General features: G+C 38.4%; 1 protein-coding gene across 8 annotated transcripts in view; it reads left to right on the top strand.

Moving 5' to 3' along the window:
- LOC126278005 (embryonic polarity protein dorsal-like) overlaps positions 1-18,172 on the top strand; it is a 100,804-nt gene extending 82,632 nt beyond the window's left edge. For all 8 annotated transcript variants that reach the window (XM_049977694.1, XM_049977699.1, XM_049977701.1 and 5 more), the window contains 2 exons: positions 7,878-8,251; positions 17,360-18,172. In XM_049977694.1, the coding sequence (XP_049833651.1) occupies positions 7,878-8,195 (318 nt within the window). In that variant the 3' untranslated portion in view covers positions 8,196-8,251; positions 17,360-18,172. The remainder of the gene's footprint in view (positions 1-7,877; positions 8,252-17,359) is intronic.
- Positions 18,173-19,196: the final 1,024 nt, after the last annotated feature.

Here is a 19,196-nt window from a genome sequence, read left to right as displayed (position 1 = left end):
GCATTTGATGTACAAACAAAATGTAGCCTATATCGACATTTCTTTTATTACACATATATTTGTTAGGTTTGATATGTTATATACAACTGGTCAGGAAGATATTATTTAAAATACACAACTGTCTAGTACTAATAAAGTAATTACACATCATCCTTATTGCAACAGTCACAGTAAATGTCATCCCTGTCCGTTCTTAGAATTTCCTTTCACTCGATCCATTTTAATGTAAGGTCTCTTCTTGCAGCTCTAGTAGAAAATACTGGGCCATACAAATCCAACCCCTTTTCTTTGCCAGTGATAATGAAAATTATTTCATTGTTGGCTGACATCATAATACCAAATACAGAAAGGAAATGATTTAGTGATGTGTTGTTGCTGTATTTTGCATACTGTTCTATGAAGCAAAATCCTACTCACAATTTCTAAAATTTTTCGCTTCTAAAATAATAATTGGTATACAGTTTCTAAATTCCATATTGATCTCATGTCAGAGGTGATTGCAGGGTAAGGAGCAGGGAAGAATAGCTGGCTGAGGCAAGTATCTCTTTCAGTGCTGTTAACATATTTTTCGTGCAATATAGCTCAAGTACAGCAATTTGTACCAGCCACCGACAGATAGCAAGGATTGACAGCAGTGAAACAAGGCACAAAGTCTGTTGACATCTACCGAGCCAGACTAGCTCACTATGAAGTTGACAGACTGTAACAAAATTACTGAAATTATTCATGTTCTGTAATTTTGGCATAGTTCATATGAAAAAACATCAGTAAAAGATGCTATCATGCAAGTTATTGTATTGTGTGCACTGAAGCCAGAAAAATTATATCATATATGTAAATAAAATAAACACCACTCACAGATTAGGCCATAGTCCTATTCTGACTAGCCAGTTGCTGCCTAGCCAGTTGCTGCCTAGAAGGCAATATGGGGAGTGAACTATAATCGTGTGACGTGATTGGCATATCGCCAATTCCTCCAGCCATTATTGCCAGTTGATGAATTCTGATGATTCTGCTGCTTCTTTATTCAAGCAGCTTCTCATATGGCCTGACAGGGGCTGAGTGGACCCCGTACCAGAACTCCTTGTCTCAGAAAAATTTGGGGTGGTACTGGGTAATGGAACCCAGTTTCTTTCACACCATAGGCAGCGACTCTAACAATTTGGCTATGGAGGCTGTCATAACTGTCTAAATCCATGCTGTTATATAGAAAAAAAAAATCTTCAAAATAAGCATTTCTCCCCAAATGGCCAAAATATATACATACCATGCATTTGTATTAAACTCCAGCTCCAGTTATGAGGAATGCCTAAAAGGTTCAACCAACTGCTTCATCTTAGATGGCTGAAATCTTTCCAAAGTATTATAATGTCTGCAATCTGTAAAGGAAGCTAATTGGTCTATGGGTTTGATTTAATGTGTAAATTGAAGACAGTAGTCTGCTCACCTGAGTTGTCATTCGTCCTAATCTGTAAAATAAAGTTGGTGGTGACTGTAGAGGGTGAAAAGGTCAATATTCCGTGAGATGGTAGAATGATCACTGGGCGCAAATTGTTCATGTAGACATCTGCTCTATTTCCATTGATTTTTGAAGATAATCACTTGTAACTGTATATTATCATTACAAAATGATTTTATTTAGTAGTTCCATTTTTGGTACTAATTTTTGGTTTTACAGCTTTACAACATTTCATAATACATCTTCATCAGTTTGCAATAAATTTACAATAATTTGCAATTAATTTTCAAAAGTTTGCAAAAATGTTTCAGGAATTGCAGTATTGGCTTCAGCACATGCAAATACGCTCAATAAGAACTTATTGTGATACTTACCTTAGTGCCTCACTATGTTCCTTAATGGTAGCAGTAGCTCAGCTTCCGTACCCACCTTTCTACTGTTTACATCTGTCTACATCCAACCACTTAAACAAAACTCTAATTATGTTAAGTCTAAAGCTCAAGCGGCCAGATAATAAACTATAACAACCGGCTTGGCAGAAAAGTAAGTGTGATGGAAATATTGTCCCACTTGAAAAATGCTTTTGCTGCACCATGTCATTCATTCCGCGCATCCCAACTTTAGGTATCCATATCTTCACCTGAAATTCAGTGTCACCAAAATTCTTCACATTTCGAAACAATTACTACTTATTATGTAACAAGAATAAAAATAACCTTCAGATTTATTACCATTCATATTACACCGTACCATGAGGTGAAATTGGAATTTGCAACCACCAATGGATATTAATATGTATGTTGTTGCTCAATTGAATGTGGCACTATCAATAAAAAATGTTGACGGAACTATATCATAGTTGGTATTTAATCACGACAAGATTTGTGTGCTGTACTATCTCTGATGTGAAAAAGTTGCACAAATTGTAGATTTAATGGTACAAGCTTTTTGCATGTAAAATTTGTCATGTATCTTTGTAGAGCATGAGGTTGTGCAAGAAGTTGTTGAAATTGACCTTTCCCCACTCATAAGGAAATGTCAATTTCGAGAATTTGTATAGTTCGTACAATTGTCAGCAGAATTATTACTTCACTGCCTTGATTTACATTTTCATTCTTTGATACCTAATCTGTATTTCTTCCCTTTTTTCTCATTTCATGCATATTGTCTCTTATTTTTTGTCATTTTGGTATTACTAAAAGTTCTCTGTTACGCAGGCTTGGATTATCTGGTTTGCAGATTATTTATACACAGTGTACAGTTTTTGAAACAATACAGGCCATAAGTATTTTGTTGTTATTGGAATGAATTTTTCATGTTTTACTACCAGAAGACAATGCAGATCCCAAGCTGACTGTTGAAGACCCCTGATATATTTTTCCTTTGTTTCTGATTTCATCTTCTTGTAAATGCTCGTTCTCTATTCTTGTAGCATGTCTATGCCCAATTTCCTGTCTATATTTTTGTCTAGTCCTTCCTCTAGGAGCTAAAAGTCCATAATTTCAAACTCACATAAAGCCGTTGGCAAAAGAAAATGATTTATGTTTTTTCTGGGACACTTATCTTCAGAATTCTTGCTCTGAGTTCATACAAAATGAAAGCCCATTGTTAACATTGCCATGAGGAATGATATCTTGTTGACTGAACTTTTCTAGCTGCCAACAGATCTCAGCAATAGCTTTTTAAATAAACCATAGGAAATAAGTGATGATCCATGTGACATTTCTTGTTGCGGACAACTTATGGGTACTAGGAAGGTGACCAAAAACAAAAGCAAATGTACTGTTCTAATGATTGAAGAGATACAAGAAGTTACAGATGAACTAGAAGTGATAAAAACTGCAGTAAAACTTTCTCCAGTTTGTGCAATAGGCATACAGTCATTATGGGATCAGTTATCACATACATCTCTGCACAGAAATGTTGCATTCTTAGTATATAGGACAAACTTCTTTTAACCGTACTTCTGATTTTGGCACTCTGGTAAACAAGAACCTTAGTCAGGAAAAGAGGAAATGACGTGCAGAAACAGAGAAAAGAGACAATTTCTGGAAAGTAAACAGAAAACTGGTGATGAAATATAAAATGTGTTTTAAGTGTAGTTTTGTAAATAAGTTGTAACTAATGCAATGGGCTTTCAAATATTACGTGTTTCAAAATACAGTAAATTGCAGTTTGTAGTAAAAACACGTGTTTTGGATTATTCAAGTTTATCGGCAACCTGTGAAGTTTCAGGTCTGTATTAATCCAGACACACTGGGAATTTGCTGTACTAAGTTTATTCTGACCAACATATCTGTAGAATTTTGCAAAATGTTTTGATCTTGTGATCCTTTCATCCCAGCATCTGATTGATGGCTGTATCTTTAATTGAAGTTCAGACCTACTTCAACTGTTCACTCTCTCTCTTTTTGAACCACTTATTTCCATTTGAGTAAAGGAAATATAGCTAATTTTGGTTTCGTCCGCCTCCTCCACCCCCCCCCCCCCCCCGCCCCCCCTCCCCTCACCAGTTCATTTTTTCCAATACTGTTCCCTCATCACGCACAATTTTAACTGTTCCAAGTTACTTAATATTCTTCTGTTAAGGATTAAAATCAGTTTTTTATTTAGTTGACTGGTTCTTTTCACCAGGGGTCACTTTATCTTATACAACAAAATGTTGCAGCCGAAATATTCTGTGCTTGTTTACAACAAATGCAGGGGACGGACCAAATAATATGAACACCATACACTCTATTGCATCTTGTTGCAAGCTGACACCACTGGGTCCACGTAAATACTGTGATTTGACTGCAGTGCACAGTTGACGTTCCAAGTCTTGGAGGTTTTCTTTTAGTGTATTATATACTTTGTTCTGCGATAGTGAAATGTACGATTCCTCAGGTTTTGTGAAAGGGCATCTTGTTGGTGCGTAGTTAGCAGGAGCACCTGCGAAGAAAATGGCTGAACCTTTTTAACATTTCTCAACTGACAGTATCCATGGCAATGACTGTATAGACAAAACATGATAAAACGTCATTGAAAAGAGCATTAAAAAGGGTTATGGCCAGACGACATAAAACTACCATGCAAGAGTGTTTGCAGGGCTCATCACACACTTGAGAAATACTGTGTTGACAAAAACTGTATGTGGGAGTATGCATCAAGTGTGGATCCGATTACAACACCAGGGCAATGGGAGCGCACACTTACTTTGTTAGTGCCATTCCATCTCGCTATGAAATTGGCACATGCAAATTTTGTAATCAGTTATGATCTAACAATCAAGAAATATCAGCTTTGTCTAGTTGGAATTAAGTCTGTAAGGTGCCTATCGGTAGACTTCCAAACCCTGAGCCACCTGTTCCTACAGTAGTGTATAGTATGCACTGACTGCAAAGTTTCCAAATAAAAAACCTTCATGTAAGATTTTAACAGTCAATGTGCAGTTTGTGTAATATTATGGTTACTACAGAAAATATGAAAGTGTGGCAGACGTAGTATTCTACATATTTTTTCATGATGTTGAACATATATTTGAGACACCCATAAACACCTTCAGAATCTGCAGACTTCATAGTTTCTAGTGTGGTTGTTAGATATCAGTAGTGGCTGGCATCAATGTAAAAATATGTTGTTATTGAAACATTTGTTATGTTGCTTAGTAGACGTCAGCAGGTGTGCATGCACACTGTTCTGCCCCATGAACGTTCAATTCAACTTTGAACTTGTGTTTGTTTGTTGTGTAAATTGGTTGTAAAAGAAATTTAAACAAAAATATCCTGTGTTTACTTTCTTATTTGAATATAACCATTTCTTTTCCAATTCCATTTATAGTACAAATACTACTTAATTGGAGTTTTGTTAGTGCTTTTAAAACATAATGTTAAAAACATTTTAAAATTCCAACCACAGATTTCTACAAATACTGAAAAAAAACAAAGATTTTAGCCAATCTGCAGATAATGGCAGTTAGGTATGACAACAGCACTACGAACATTCAAGTACCAATAGAATTCCAGTAGTACAACAATGTATTTTAGTGTGCAGTGCACTTCCTTTTCAGTCATTGTTCAAACATTAAAGTCATTCTCCACCCATCCAATAGAGAACTGCTTCTAGAGATGTATGCCACCTTTATCTTCAATAAAATTTTATGAGTTTTGGAATTTACAGTAGAGCCAAATTTGGCCTGTGTCTTCTTTCAAGCATCCAGTAGTTTTGAAATGTTGCCGTGCAACATTCCCATGTAGGCAAAAATGTGTTCTCACTTCATAATGAACTACTTCCAGCAATATTACTTCTGAGCTTCAGTGGCACATGGGTATTGTACCACTGCTACAGTGATTGATGATTGTATATGGAGACATCCCAGAGAATTTGCTTATTCTATTTCAAAGGATGGAATTTATTGCCATTCCCTTTTGCGATTGTGGCATATCGCATCATGCGCCAATTTATACAGATACCACAAGCCAGTCTCTCTCTCTCTCTCTCTCTCTCTCTCTCTCTCTCTCTCTCTCTGTGTGTGTGTGTGTGTGTGTGTGTGTGTGTGTGTGTGGGCGCGCGCGCGCATGCCAGGGGAGGGGGGATTTTGAGTTTGACAAGACTCTTAGCTCCTAGTTTTTTTACAACACGGAAGGTTTATCTAGCAAGATGATTGATCCATCACTTACCTACCTGTACTCTCAGTGCAGCAAAAGCATACTTTATATTGCCATATAGTGTCCTCATCTATTATGTGCCCTTAGAATGATTGCCGTGATTTGTGCATTTACTATCATATTCAGATGATCAGAATTGACTTACTGCATTTACAGATCAGCAGTGATCAACTTTTTTTATATATACACAGCCCGACAAGAAAAGTGAAGCAGACTGAAGGGAAAGCGGAAACAAACTGAAACTTCATGGGTTCAGAGGACATGTTGTGTTATTCCAGTGATTACAATAACAAGTCAAAATTACAGGCGAGCTTATCAGTATCAGCCCACTTATCAGCGTGATGTTGCACCTCATCTGACCTGGATGCTTGCACTGATTTGGTTTGGACAAGTGCCGTAAAACCATTGTATACTCTCAGGCAAGCTGGGCCATAACTGTTGTAACTGGTCCTTGATATCTAGGATACCGACACTGGGACAGAGTTAACGTAATTATTGCTCCCACACACATTATTTGGGCACTCGGGAGTACCTCAGCTGCAAAGTACCTCACCATCACACAGATAGTTCATAGAGATGTACCATTTGTGGATGAACAGTGTCATGTTAAAAAATGGCACCATGATACTGTTGTATGAGAGGTAACACATGAGGACGCAGGATGTCTGACCATAACCTGAAGTCACACCCGCTGGTTCTCCATGCCAAAAGTAACACCACTGTCCTTTCTAAAACACTGGATGAACAACATTGCTACCCCTGTTGCTGCAATACTTGATGATAATGGGCATCCATGGTAGTGCAGAACTGAAGTTCATTGCTGAACACAATGTGATACCATTCATCAGTGGTCCATGCCACCTGATCACGGTACCACTTCAAACACAGCAACCAGTGTGAGGGATGGCATTTCCCTTGTACGGCTACTGCTAGTCTCCAACTAATGGCGCAACATGCCACAGAATGTTGTGAGGAATCCGTTATTTGTTCTTGAATGGTAGGTGCAGAGGTGAAAGACACTGCGATGTGCTTCATGCATGATGCAGTGATCTTCCCTCGTGGTGGTGAGACGTGATCGATTGGGACCTTGACAAACAAATATGCCTGCCCTCACGTTCCCAAGCCATCAAACGTCCGGCCATTGACACATTCAAATGCCTCACAAATCTGAATATTACATTAGTAGACCAACTGTCGAAAGGTACATTGAGCCTCATTTCAAACTGTCAGGTATTGATGACACTGTCTTACATGTGGTATGCAACATCTCTGTCCCCTTCATAGTAAACACTCAACATATATAACTGTTTGTACCCCTTATGTACCCTACCTGGCCTGGTAACAACACTAAAAGTGAACAATTCTAATGCACTCTGGTTGTCATTCTGCCTGTCACTGAGAATTTCAGTTGTAATTATTTACATATCCACTGGTGGTAACATTGACATCCATCTATGTCTTCTGGGTGCTTCACTTTTTTGTCAAGCTGTGTAAATAAAATTACTTTTAACAATGTAATGAAAAGGGTAGTTACTACTCACCAGATAGTGGAGATGCTGTATCACAGAAAGGCACAACAAAAAAGACTCTCAGAAACTTTTTGTTGTGTCTTTCTGCGACTCAGCATCTCCACTATATTGTGGATAGCAACTATCCTTTTCATTTTATTGTTACATTCCATCCTAAATTTTCCATTTTTTTAAATTACTTATAGTTTTTAAAACAGGTATACAGCTTCACATGTCTCCACATTGTTTGCATGTTTGTTGCAGCCAGTACAAGTGCCTCAGCAGAGGATAGCAGATGTAACCAGTGGTGCTGGAGGTGGCACTGAACTCCTAGACCTGGACAGTCAGCAACTGAGTTTGGGAAACATCGACTCAGGCGATTTGGCTAACTTTGGTCTTTTCTACAATTCACTATCGGAGAATCTGTCCAGCAACTTGAACCTCACAGATGGGGGAGGTGCAGCTGCAAATACAGAGGCAGCTGGTGGCACTAACATGACTGACAGCCTGACAAGACTCGCAAACACTACCATGCAGGACATTTGCAGTCTGAACAGCATGTATAAAGGAACTGGACACTGACAGTCTGCTAATGCACAAGGTGCAAGCAAGATCCCTGCAAATCATGGAAGTAGGAGGTAATGTCTGCCATAATTTTGAAATTTATTATTCCCATATATTTTTAAACATCTCGTCTTTCCACCTGAATTAATATGGTGACAATTTCCATAACATTGGATTTTTTATATAAATGTTACAAATTTAGTTCTAAATTTTGTGTACTGTGACTGAGATAAATCAGTTCCAAAGTCATTGTGTTCATGACTTTGCTAGATAACTATGGGAGTCATAGCTTCATTGCATGTAGACATTTGGATACCTGGATCCCTTCATCTTAATTTTGCTTTATGGATCAAAATCAAACTGTCGTGTTTCATACCATGTGATTGCCTGTCAAAGAAGTTCAAAATGCGACATTGAAAGTTTAAGAACTTAATCACCCAATTTCTTCATATTGTGCTCATCTTCTTTAACAGCTATATGATGAGGACAATAGTAGTAAAACACAATCTCTTCACAAACCTGCACTTGTGGAAGGACAAAGAAATACCAGCATCGTCATCGGTGGAGTAAGTCTTCAACTAGCCAACACTCTTCCATATCTGGGCAGCATCCTCCCATCAATTGCAGATATAGATTCAGGAATTCAATACAGAGTTAATTATGCTGGAGCATTCTTTGGCAGAATAAGATCTCAAGTTCTTTACAGTCACGAGGTCAGTGTTGCAACAAAGATCATCAAATGAAATTCAGTTGTAATTCCCACTCTATTTTAAGGATTGGAATCCTGGAGCTGTGAAGACTGCATCTTACAAAGTGGGAACAATATCACCAGTTGGGTGCTGATAACCTCGATGTTCAGTGCCCCTAACCCCAAAAAGAGAGAGAGAGAGAGAGAGAGAGAGAGAGACAACCAACCAGTAAAGAATTTGTAGTCTTAAGATGCCACGTATGATGGGCAGATCAGGTAGTTTGCCTATCTAATGATCGGATTCCCAAAGAAGTGTTTTACTCTCAGTTAAAAATGGGCAGACACTTTGTTGGAAATCAGAGGAAACAATTTGGGGATTTAATTAAGGCTAACATGTAGATGTGTCACATTATTGTTAACAGTTGGGAGACCTCAGCCCAGATTTTACATCCTTTAGATCACTAGTCTATTGTGGGTCATTTCTTTTTGAATAAAAGAGCTGATGAACAGGGATCAGTAAGGGAAAGTGCAAAAAGGGTTGTTCTAAAATCAGAGGCAAGGGATGAGATGATTGATGTAGGGAGAACAAAATTGAACAGCAACAAGAAAGATGCAATTGTGGAGGAGGGAAATCAAAATATGAAACTTGAGCAGAAAGGAAATTAAACAGTTGCTGGCAGAAATTTGTTACAGAAGTTGTAACTGTGTGTGTGTGTGTGTGTGTGTGGGGGGGGGGGGGGGGGGGGGGGGGGGGGGGGAGAGAGTTAATGGGTGGAAAGGAGATACAGTAATAGTTTAGCGAAACTGATAGTAAGTCTGTGCTGGGCGCTGAGTACAGGGTGTACATAAAGTCCGGGAACATTTTCAATTATTTATTGTACAAGAACCAAACACTGTACAGATATCATACGAGAGATGTTGAGAAAGTAGGGAACATTGCCATGTGACGCCACTAGGTGTGTGCCAATCACATATATTTTGGTATGTGCATGCTCGGCAGCTCAGTCAGCATCCATCCATGATAGCGGGAACATCTCTGCGCATCTGGTTTTCTCGATATTCAAATTTTAAATGTGCGCTGCAATCGAAAATATTGCCAGTTGTGAGGTGCGGTCTGTGATATGGTTTTTGTTGGCAAAATACCTAAAACCTGTAGAAATTTATTGTGAACTGTGCAAAGTGTACAGAAACAACGTAATGAGTGAATGGCCGAACCAACATTCATGATGAAGAGAAGATTGGACGCCTGTGCATTGTGACTGACGATCTTGTCGCTAAAGTTGATGAAACGATTCGTGAAAACTGTTGCTTCACAATAACAGAGCTTTCGCTTTCTTTTCCACAAGTTTTACGGACTTTTTTGTTTGAAATTGTCACTCAAAAGCAAGGCTATCACAAATTTTGTGCATGATGGGTGCCCAAAATGCCTACAGAGCACCATGGAGAACCGTGAATGGGGGCAACATTGACATATCTGGAGGCCTACCACAAACATGGTGATTCACTACTGGATCGAATCATAACTGGTGACGAGACTTGGGTGAAACACATCAATTGTGAGACAAAATTACAGTCCATGGAGTGGGAGCACACGAGGCCCCCCAAAAAATCAAGAAAATGTTTGCAAACCTTGTCAGCAAGGAAGTTGATGGTGACAGTGTTTTGGGATAGGCAAGGTGTGCTTCTTATTGATTTTGTTGAACGTGGAGCAACCATAAATTCTGCCCAGTACTGTCAAACTTTGCACAGCCTCAGAAGAGCAGTTCAAAACAACTGCCGAGGAAAGCTGACATAAAAAATTTTGTTTTTGCACGACAATGCCTGACCTCACACGGCAAACCGCATCGAAGAACTCCTTAATTCATTCAAATGGGAAATTTTCCCTCATCCATCCTACAGCCCCGATCTTGCACCAAATGACTTCCACTTGTTTCCCAATATTAAGAGCTGGCTTGCAACACAGCACTTTGATGACGATGTCGAACTCCAGGCAGGCATGACTCACTGGCGGAAGTCTCAGGCGGCAGAATTTTATGACAAAGGTCTTTCAAAGCTTGTCCACCACTATGATAAGTGCCTCAGTGTGTTTGGTGACTATGTGGAAAAGTAGTATGTCAGTCACTCTTTCAGATGTATATAATAAAATGTACTTCTTGTACTTAGGTTCCTTTTCTTTTTTTTTTAAATGCCAAAACGTTCCCTACTTTCTGAATAGCCCCCATACATATGTCATTTTGAAGAGAAACCCTGGAAGTGCCCCCGTCCCCCATGTATATTGCCACAGCATACTTTGGTAATTTGCCGATAGTCAGTGCTAGTCGCAAACATAGCGAGTTTCGGTGCGGAGCGAGCTGCTTCATGAAATGGCCTCTCCAATCACCAGATCTCACACCGTGTGACTTTTTTCTGTGGAGACACATTAAAGATTTGGTGTATGTACCGCCTCTAGCACATGATGTAGCGGAGCTCCAGGAGAGAATATGGGAAGCGACTGCCACAGTCGATGATGCCATGCTGGGATGGGTATGACAAGAATTCAATTACCGTATTGATGTATGTGGTTCACATATTGAATATTTGTAAAAAAAAAACTTTCGAGAGTTGCTCTTCAAAATGCAGTATGTATGACATATGTACAATGTTTAGTTCTTGTGCAATAAATAATTGAAAGTGTTCCCAGACTTTTTGTACACCCTGCGTAAGTGGCAAAGCATATTTCAAACTGCATAGTTTTGAGATGATGTTGCTGGGAGGTAACTTTCAAACAACCCACATACTGAAACAAGAACCAAGGTAAAGACTTGTTGTTTCACAGTGTGCTGTTTGTCAAGATATGAACTTAGCATTCCCTCAGATTTTTTCTGTAACTATCACTCTGTTGTTATTCTTAAGAACTTCGATATCACTCTGTCCTTTGTACCACATTCTCACACATTTACTATAATAATAATTTATTTCTTTGCAACAATTTGTCTATAAATTCCACCAGTTACATAGATAAACAGAAATGCTCCCTTACATTATCACAACTTGCCTGAAATACACATTTCCCCTAATTTTCTGTTAGAATATATTTTATTCTCACATATTCACTTCCATTTCTTCTTACTACTACTGTGCTGTAGAAACCAGAGTTAAGATTGTTGGACCAGAGCTGCAGAGAAAAAACTATAGTTACAATATCAAATAGTAGAATAAAAAGGCATGATGACAATTCTCAGTATGTTAACTGGATATTGACAATAAAAGTACGTAATTTATGCCTTACTGCTCTACAGCTGACAGTAAAGAAATTGAAATATGATAGTATTAACAGTACATGGGACAGAAGATGAGTGTCTACTTACAGATTTATGAAACAAGAACACCTGAGGTAAAACTGATGATATTACTCACACACATGCACACAATATATTGACTTCCACACTGCAGAAGTGTTTTTAAAACCTTCTCCATTGGCTGAAAGAGGTCTTTTAATGAATAAGTATTAAAAATGCCAAAAGCACTAAACTAGAGATTCAGTATACATTCAACTGTTTCATTTCAACTCTGTTCCAGTTCTTTTTGTGTCAGAACTTGTTTAACAGATAATGTTGTCTTATCACATTTATTACTGATCTTATTTTCTTAACATCTTTTTAGAAAATAAGAATAACAATTAGAATTATAAAGAGAATGATAAGTGAATTGCTTTACAGCCTGCTTACAGTATCATACACACCCCACCTAGAAATTAGATATAGTTTGTGGGTTCTGTTGCAAGCAAAGCCCATTTTCTGGTGCTGTAGTGCCGTACATAGGATAAATCACCTCTTTCTAAATTAGCATTTGTCGATAATTTGTTAATAGGCTCATGAGCTGGGGAATTAAATATTGCATAGTCAATAGAAATAGATTATTTTGTCTTTTGTTTGTAGCTGATAGAACAGAATTTTAAAATGTTGGAATGTAATTAAATTCACATTCACAAACATTCCAAGTGGAAGAAGAATGATAAAAATAAAAAAAAATGAGAACAAATAAAAAAGTTCATACAGTGATTAAAATGACATGACAAAGGAATAGAAATAAAAAATTATATTTAAATCAATTATTGATAAATGAATAAAAATAATGCTCAAACTTACTTTGACAAAGATTTTAAAAAATGTTAAGCATTTAATCTTCTGCAGGTGAGGCCCTTACCATGCCCATTATGCTACACAACCAGTCCATTCATCAGAATGTATTTAAAACTAACGAGTGTCATGTCAGATTCTGAATATTTATTTATTTTTTGTGCCTCCTCCCATCAGGGTGAATGGCTGCAGGGTGTGATACCTGGGATCTTAACCTACATCAGTCTATAGGAGGTTTCAAAAATGTGATCCCACCACTTGGAACCTCTACTTGTAAGACAACAAATGCATGGATGCACAGCATAAGTGTGAGGTTGGTGTATGGAATGAGATGTATTGGCGAAGGCAACAGGGTTGTACAGACACAGTGTGGAATAGATTTGCCACCTCCACTGAGAAAATTCAATTTTTATTTGGAGTTGTTGAACAAAAGTGGAGAAGTAAGTTTGGAATCAATGAGTGCTGATGCCTAGTGTGCTACTGTAAGTTAAGCAAAAGACATTCTGCAGATTATGATGGCGTATGGCAAAAGAAAGGCCACACTTCTCTCAAGGTGTTGTCTTTTCAGTTTGGGAAAGTTCTTGATTTTTGAGTGCTTGTGCAAGTCCTGATAAGATTACCTAATGATGAGAGAAAATTTCTGACATTGCGAAACTTGAATGTTTTGATCGTGCCCAAACACATTTAGGTAGGAGGTTGGTCAAAGACTAATAATTTAGAAGAAATGAGGGAAACTGTGTGGGCCTTCCTCTTTCACAGGGTTGCTACAGACGAGGAGCCATGTCATTCTCTCTGTCCAAAGCATCCTGTATGTTGAAATGCTCGCCTAAAACAGTATTTGTGTGCCTCAAATCCCTAGAACCTGGTTTCATGGATGTAATATTGTGTTTCAATGAAGAGTCAGTCAGCAGGATAAAAGTTTTCAGTGATACAGACATAGAGCCTGGAGTGAACATGAAGAGTGCACTTGTTAGTTTAGCAGTTGAGGGTGTGGGAGGCCAAGAAAAGTGCTGTACAGGTGACAAAAGAGGCCAGATTTTTAAAAAGAGGCTCCAAACATAAGCTGTAGGATATAGAAACCTGGTGGCAGTGTTGTACCTGGCAAATTTTAACTTTGAAGAAAAGAAATGAAATGAAATCGTATAGTATTTTGGCTGGGAGACACCTTATAGAGTTGAAACTTCCTGGCAGATTAAAACTGTGTGCCCGACCGAGACTCGAGAACTCGGGACCTTTGCCTTTCGCGGGCGAGTGCTCTACCAACTAAGCTACCGAAGCACGACTCACGTCCGGTACTCACAGCTTTACTTCTGCCAGTATCCGTCTCCTACCTTCCAAACTTTACAGAAGCTCTTCTGCGAACCTTGCAGAACTAGCACTCCTGAAAGAAAGGATATTGCGGAGACATGGCTTAGCCACAGCCTGGGGGATGTTTCCAGAATGAGATTTTCACTCTGTAGCGGAGTGTGCGCTGATATGAAACTTCCTGGCAGATTAAAACTGTGTGCCCGACCAAGACTCGAACTCGGGACCTTTGCCTTTCGCGGGCAAGTGCTCCACCAACTGAGCTACCGAAGCACGACTCACGTCCGGTACTCACAGCTTTACTTCTGCCAGTATCCGTCTCCTACCTTCCAAACTTTACAGAAGCTCTTTTGCGAACCTTGCAGAACTAGCACTCCTGAAAGAAAGGATATTGCGGAGACATGGCTTAGCCACAGCCTGGGGGATGTTTCCAGAATGAGATTTTCACTCTGTAGCGGAGTGTGCGCTGATATGAAACTTCCTGGCAGATTAAAACTGTGTGCCCGACCGACCTTATAGAGTTGTTTGGCCGCGTGGTGCATGTCTTTCTGTTTGACGCCACTTCAACAACTTAGCACGTCAGTGAAAGTGAGATGAATGAAATGATGAGAACAACACACAAACCCAGTACCTGAGCAAAAAAAATCTCTGACTTGGCTGAGAATCAAACACAGGACCCCATGATCTAGAGGTAGCAATGCTGATCACTAGACTGTGAGCTGTGGGCTCTAAGTTGAACATATCATACCAAAAAACTTTAATTGCATTTTCCTGGAAGTATAAAACTTTTAGTTTTAAGTACAATTTTCTCCTAAACTAATACGTGTGTGTCAGTGAAACTAGGCACAGAAATTAATTACAACATTTTCATTAAAGTGTCTTAGAATTATGACAGTCAAATAAAAGGTGTGATACATATTTTGGTAATACTTTTTTAAATGCCAATTTTTTAAGTCTCATACTTTCGATAAATTTCTACTGATAACAGTGATACTATCGTACAAGTAATATGCTTTGAAGAAAATATGACAACTTATGTAAGTTTCAAATTTAGTGTGATTTGAGCAAATAGTTTTTGAGAAATGGGTACCAGCTTTATTATGATCACCCATAGGTAATTTGCTCAGTGCTGGGTCCCCTTAAGCAAAAATTGTGAGTGAGTATATGTGTTGTAATCTCAATGCAAGAATTTCTAATTTATTAAATACACTACTAGCCATTAAAACTGGAACACAATGAAGAAAGCATGCAACAAACATCAAAGCGTCATAAAATGTACAACAAGCTCGAATGATAGCATGATAAGCATTTCAGTGCAATCACATGAAGTAAGCAGGAGTAACGCCACCTACAGTCTGTGTTTAATGAAAGATTTTGTAACACGGTTCCCATTTGTAAATTGTATTTGAATGTTTTTTGTTTGGGTGATTGTGCTTTGCCTTGTGGAAGAAGGGGAAACTTCTACCAGCATGTGTCGGAATACTGATTTAGCACATTGAGTAATGTTATGGGGTACAATAGAGTACACAACAATTATCACCTCTGATTCACTCTTATGGTAATTGGGACAGCAGGCATTACATTTCAGACATGTAAAGGCTGATGGCGGTGCCCTGTCTTCAAGGTCTCTGTGACATTAGCTTTCAACAGAATAATGCAAGACCCCAAGTAAATATCCCATCTGAGCTCAGTTTGACTTAGTGTTCATCTCGATCAGTGCTGTCGTTGATGCTAGAGATGGCAGCTCTGTGTACTAAATTTCGCACCATGTGTACCTTCAAATCATCTAAAAGAAATAATAATGTATTCTTCCTACACACACACACACACACACACACACACACACACACACACACACACTACTTAAAATTTTGTTATTTATTTCCATTTTAATGGCCAGCAATTAACATTGAATACAGCCAGATACAATCTTGAACTAAAAATTTATTTTGCACCGACCTGAGTTTCTGTACAACATTATTTTCCCAGTAGATAATTCAGGCAACGAAACTGAGGTGGTGACACATTTTCAGACACCACTCATTCACAAGCTACATTACAGCTTCTAAAGTTTTCAGTACCGGTACATATTTTGTATATTGATATGTTCAAGCCAGTAAAGATATATGAAAAATCTCTACCTTGGAGGATCTGTTAAGCATAGCTGATAATAACAGTGAAAACAGATACAAATTGCAAGCTGTTAGGGTTATCCATTCAACGGGGAGGGGGGGTTATTTCTGGATTCCGAATAGCTCCCCATTGAGCAAAAAAATTTTTAAGTTCAGAATTTCTTCTGTGTCCTTAATCCATAATTCTTCTTTTTGGTTCATATGAATATCTATTAGATTGCTACTCAGCTTAAAGATGACATGTTGAGTTGCAGGCTGGCACAACAGGAAGTCTGTTACAGATTTAGCATTTTTAGAAGAAAAATAACACACACACACACACACACACACACACACACACACACACACACACACACATTCCAACCCGGAGTGTGTGTTATTACAGATAGTTCTTAATTCTTATTACTATATGCTCACATTGACTATGGAATCAGCTCAGATCTTTCTCTGACGCCTTTCCATAGTTCTACTGGTGCAGTATGAAAACTTGTATACAATATTGAGCTCCATTGCTGAAAGTTAAGATAGCTTACATTATTATTGACTTTCCATCATTTGTCTGGTGATCCAAAAACATTAAAGTGCTGAAGGCTTGGGTGCTTAGTACTTTAGACGTGTCTGTACCACGGGATTCATACATCCCTTGTTGTATGCCAGGTCAGCACATGGAATGAAAACCCAGTTTTCTGTTGACAGTGCTGTATTTTTCCATGGGTAATGCAAGAGCTCTAGACCTGCAGAATAGACAGAAATGAAAGGACCTGGTATCAGTTTGGGGTGGTTTGGTATAATGCTCCAATGAATACATTCATATGCTTACTTCCTGTTTGTAAAACAACATTTATAAAACTTTTTATTTTTTGTAAGTAAGTAATAAATACTATTCTTTGTTGTGTTTATGATATACATGTTATTTGTTTTTCTATTGTATTGTTACAGATCTGAGTGGAGAGTGGCCTCCAGCAGAACAGTGAATGTGTAAGTAGTAACTCCTGTGAGGATAAAGAGTGTAGCACTAACAAATGTGGTGGGACGCAACGACGACATCCAGTCAGTTTGCTGTGCAATAAAAGAAACTGGACTTCAGTAAACCTAGGAAAAGTAATGACAGATTATACAAATAGAGAACGGTACAGTTCAGACATAGAATTTTCTAGTGAATTCAGGTGCATCATTTGTCCAGTTATGAATCATCTGCGTCACACCATGAGAAATTCGAGAAGTGATCTCGGATTGATGTCATACATTATGTGCAATGAAAGTTGGCTGTGGAGTGCACTTGGGTCTCCAGTGCTAAGTGCTCTTGAAACTTGTAAAACAATGTACAAAGCTGGCAGGAAATGACTGTATTAAGCAAATTTGTGTAAATGTTATTGATGAATGTTGTTTTTATGAGGCTTTTATCCGTTGTACATTTTATTCATGTGGACTTTTATTTGTATATTTTATACAAAAACTTTTATAGCAGGAAAAACAAAATACTACTGTTGCTCACTTTTATTCTGTAAGCCAGTGGCTTACAGTAAACAGTGTACACTGATTTTATTTCAGTTGTTGTATTTGAGTATAATATACACATTCAATTTTCAAACTTTCTCTGATCTCTCAGCCTGGTATTTAATTGATTTTTGTATCTGCAGTAGTGACTTTGTATTGATTTCATGTATTTTCTTATGCACTTTGAAGTACAAGCCAGTTATACAAACACAGTTAAAATAAATGTGACTGCAGATCCATTACTTGCATGAGATATTTGCCATTCTTTTCTTCAGTCACGTATGTTATTTCATTGCTACAATGTGGATGACCTGCAAACCTAAAACAGAAAATTTCCCTTCTCCCATTGCAGGTTTCCTTTTCCTTATACTGAAAAATGAAACTGATACAAAATTGTACATTTAGAGTAATAACTCATCTAATTGTAGAAGTGTTTAATAATGGATACACCCACGAATAAGAACTTTCAGTGGTAAAGTCGTAACTGAGGAAAAGTACACTGATGAACGAGAACATTGTGACCACTGCCCACTGTGAGGTAGAAAGTCACCAGGCGGCATTGCGAGTGTGACGTGTCAGGGAAAGTACGTAAGTGGAGAACCATTCTAGCATTACTACTGGCTGCACATGAGAAAATCCACTGACATAAGAGACTTCCACAAACAACATGTTGTTATGGCCCAGCATCTACGTAGTAATGAGGCTCTCAGAAATGCCGAAGCCGGTCGGCTATTTGCGTTTTCTGTTTTGAGCTTCTATGGAAAGTGGTTGAAGGAAAATGAAAACACATGCAGGAGACAAGCGTATGGGATGTTGTGCCTCAACACAAAATGTGGTGATCCTGACTTGCCCTCTCAGTGAAGCAGGATAGAAGGTGATCAGATGCAGATTTGATGACAGTGCAATGCTGGTGCAGGCAAAATTCTTTCAGAGCACACCATTCAATGCACAACTTTTGAACATGGTCTCTGCAACAGAGAACCCCTACATGTTCCCATGTTGACTCAACGACATCATCAGTTACAGTTGCAATGGGCACAAGATCGTTGAGACTGGACCATAGATCAGTATAAATGTCACGCCTGATGGGTTCTTGTTTCACATGTTCAGATATACTGTTGTCCTGGCGAGGGTCTGCTCGAAATGCACACTGCGCCATTTACGCAAGCAAGCCTGTGAGTGCAACATTATGCTAGCATATCCAATACGATCAAAGGCACCAGTGCAACTGTGTACTGTTAAAATTATTGTGGACTACCTGTATGCCTTCATGCTTGAT

The sequence above is a fragment of the Schistocerca gregaria genome, chromosome 6 (genome assembly GCF_023897955.1).
Source record: "Schistocerca gregaria isolate iqSchGreg1 chromosome 6, iqSchGreg1.2, whole genome shotgun sequence".
In the NCBI taxonomy this organism is placed as follows: Eukaryota; Metazoa; Arthropoda; class Insecta; order Orthoptera; family Acrididae; genus Schistocerca; species Schistocerca gregaria.
This window is presented reverse-complemented; position numbering and strand designations above follow the sequence as displayed.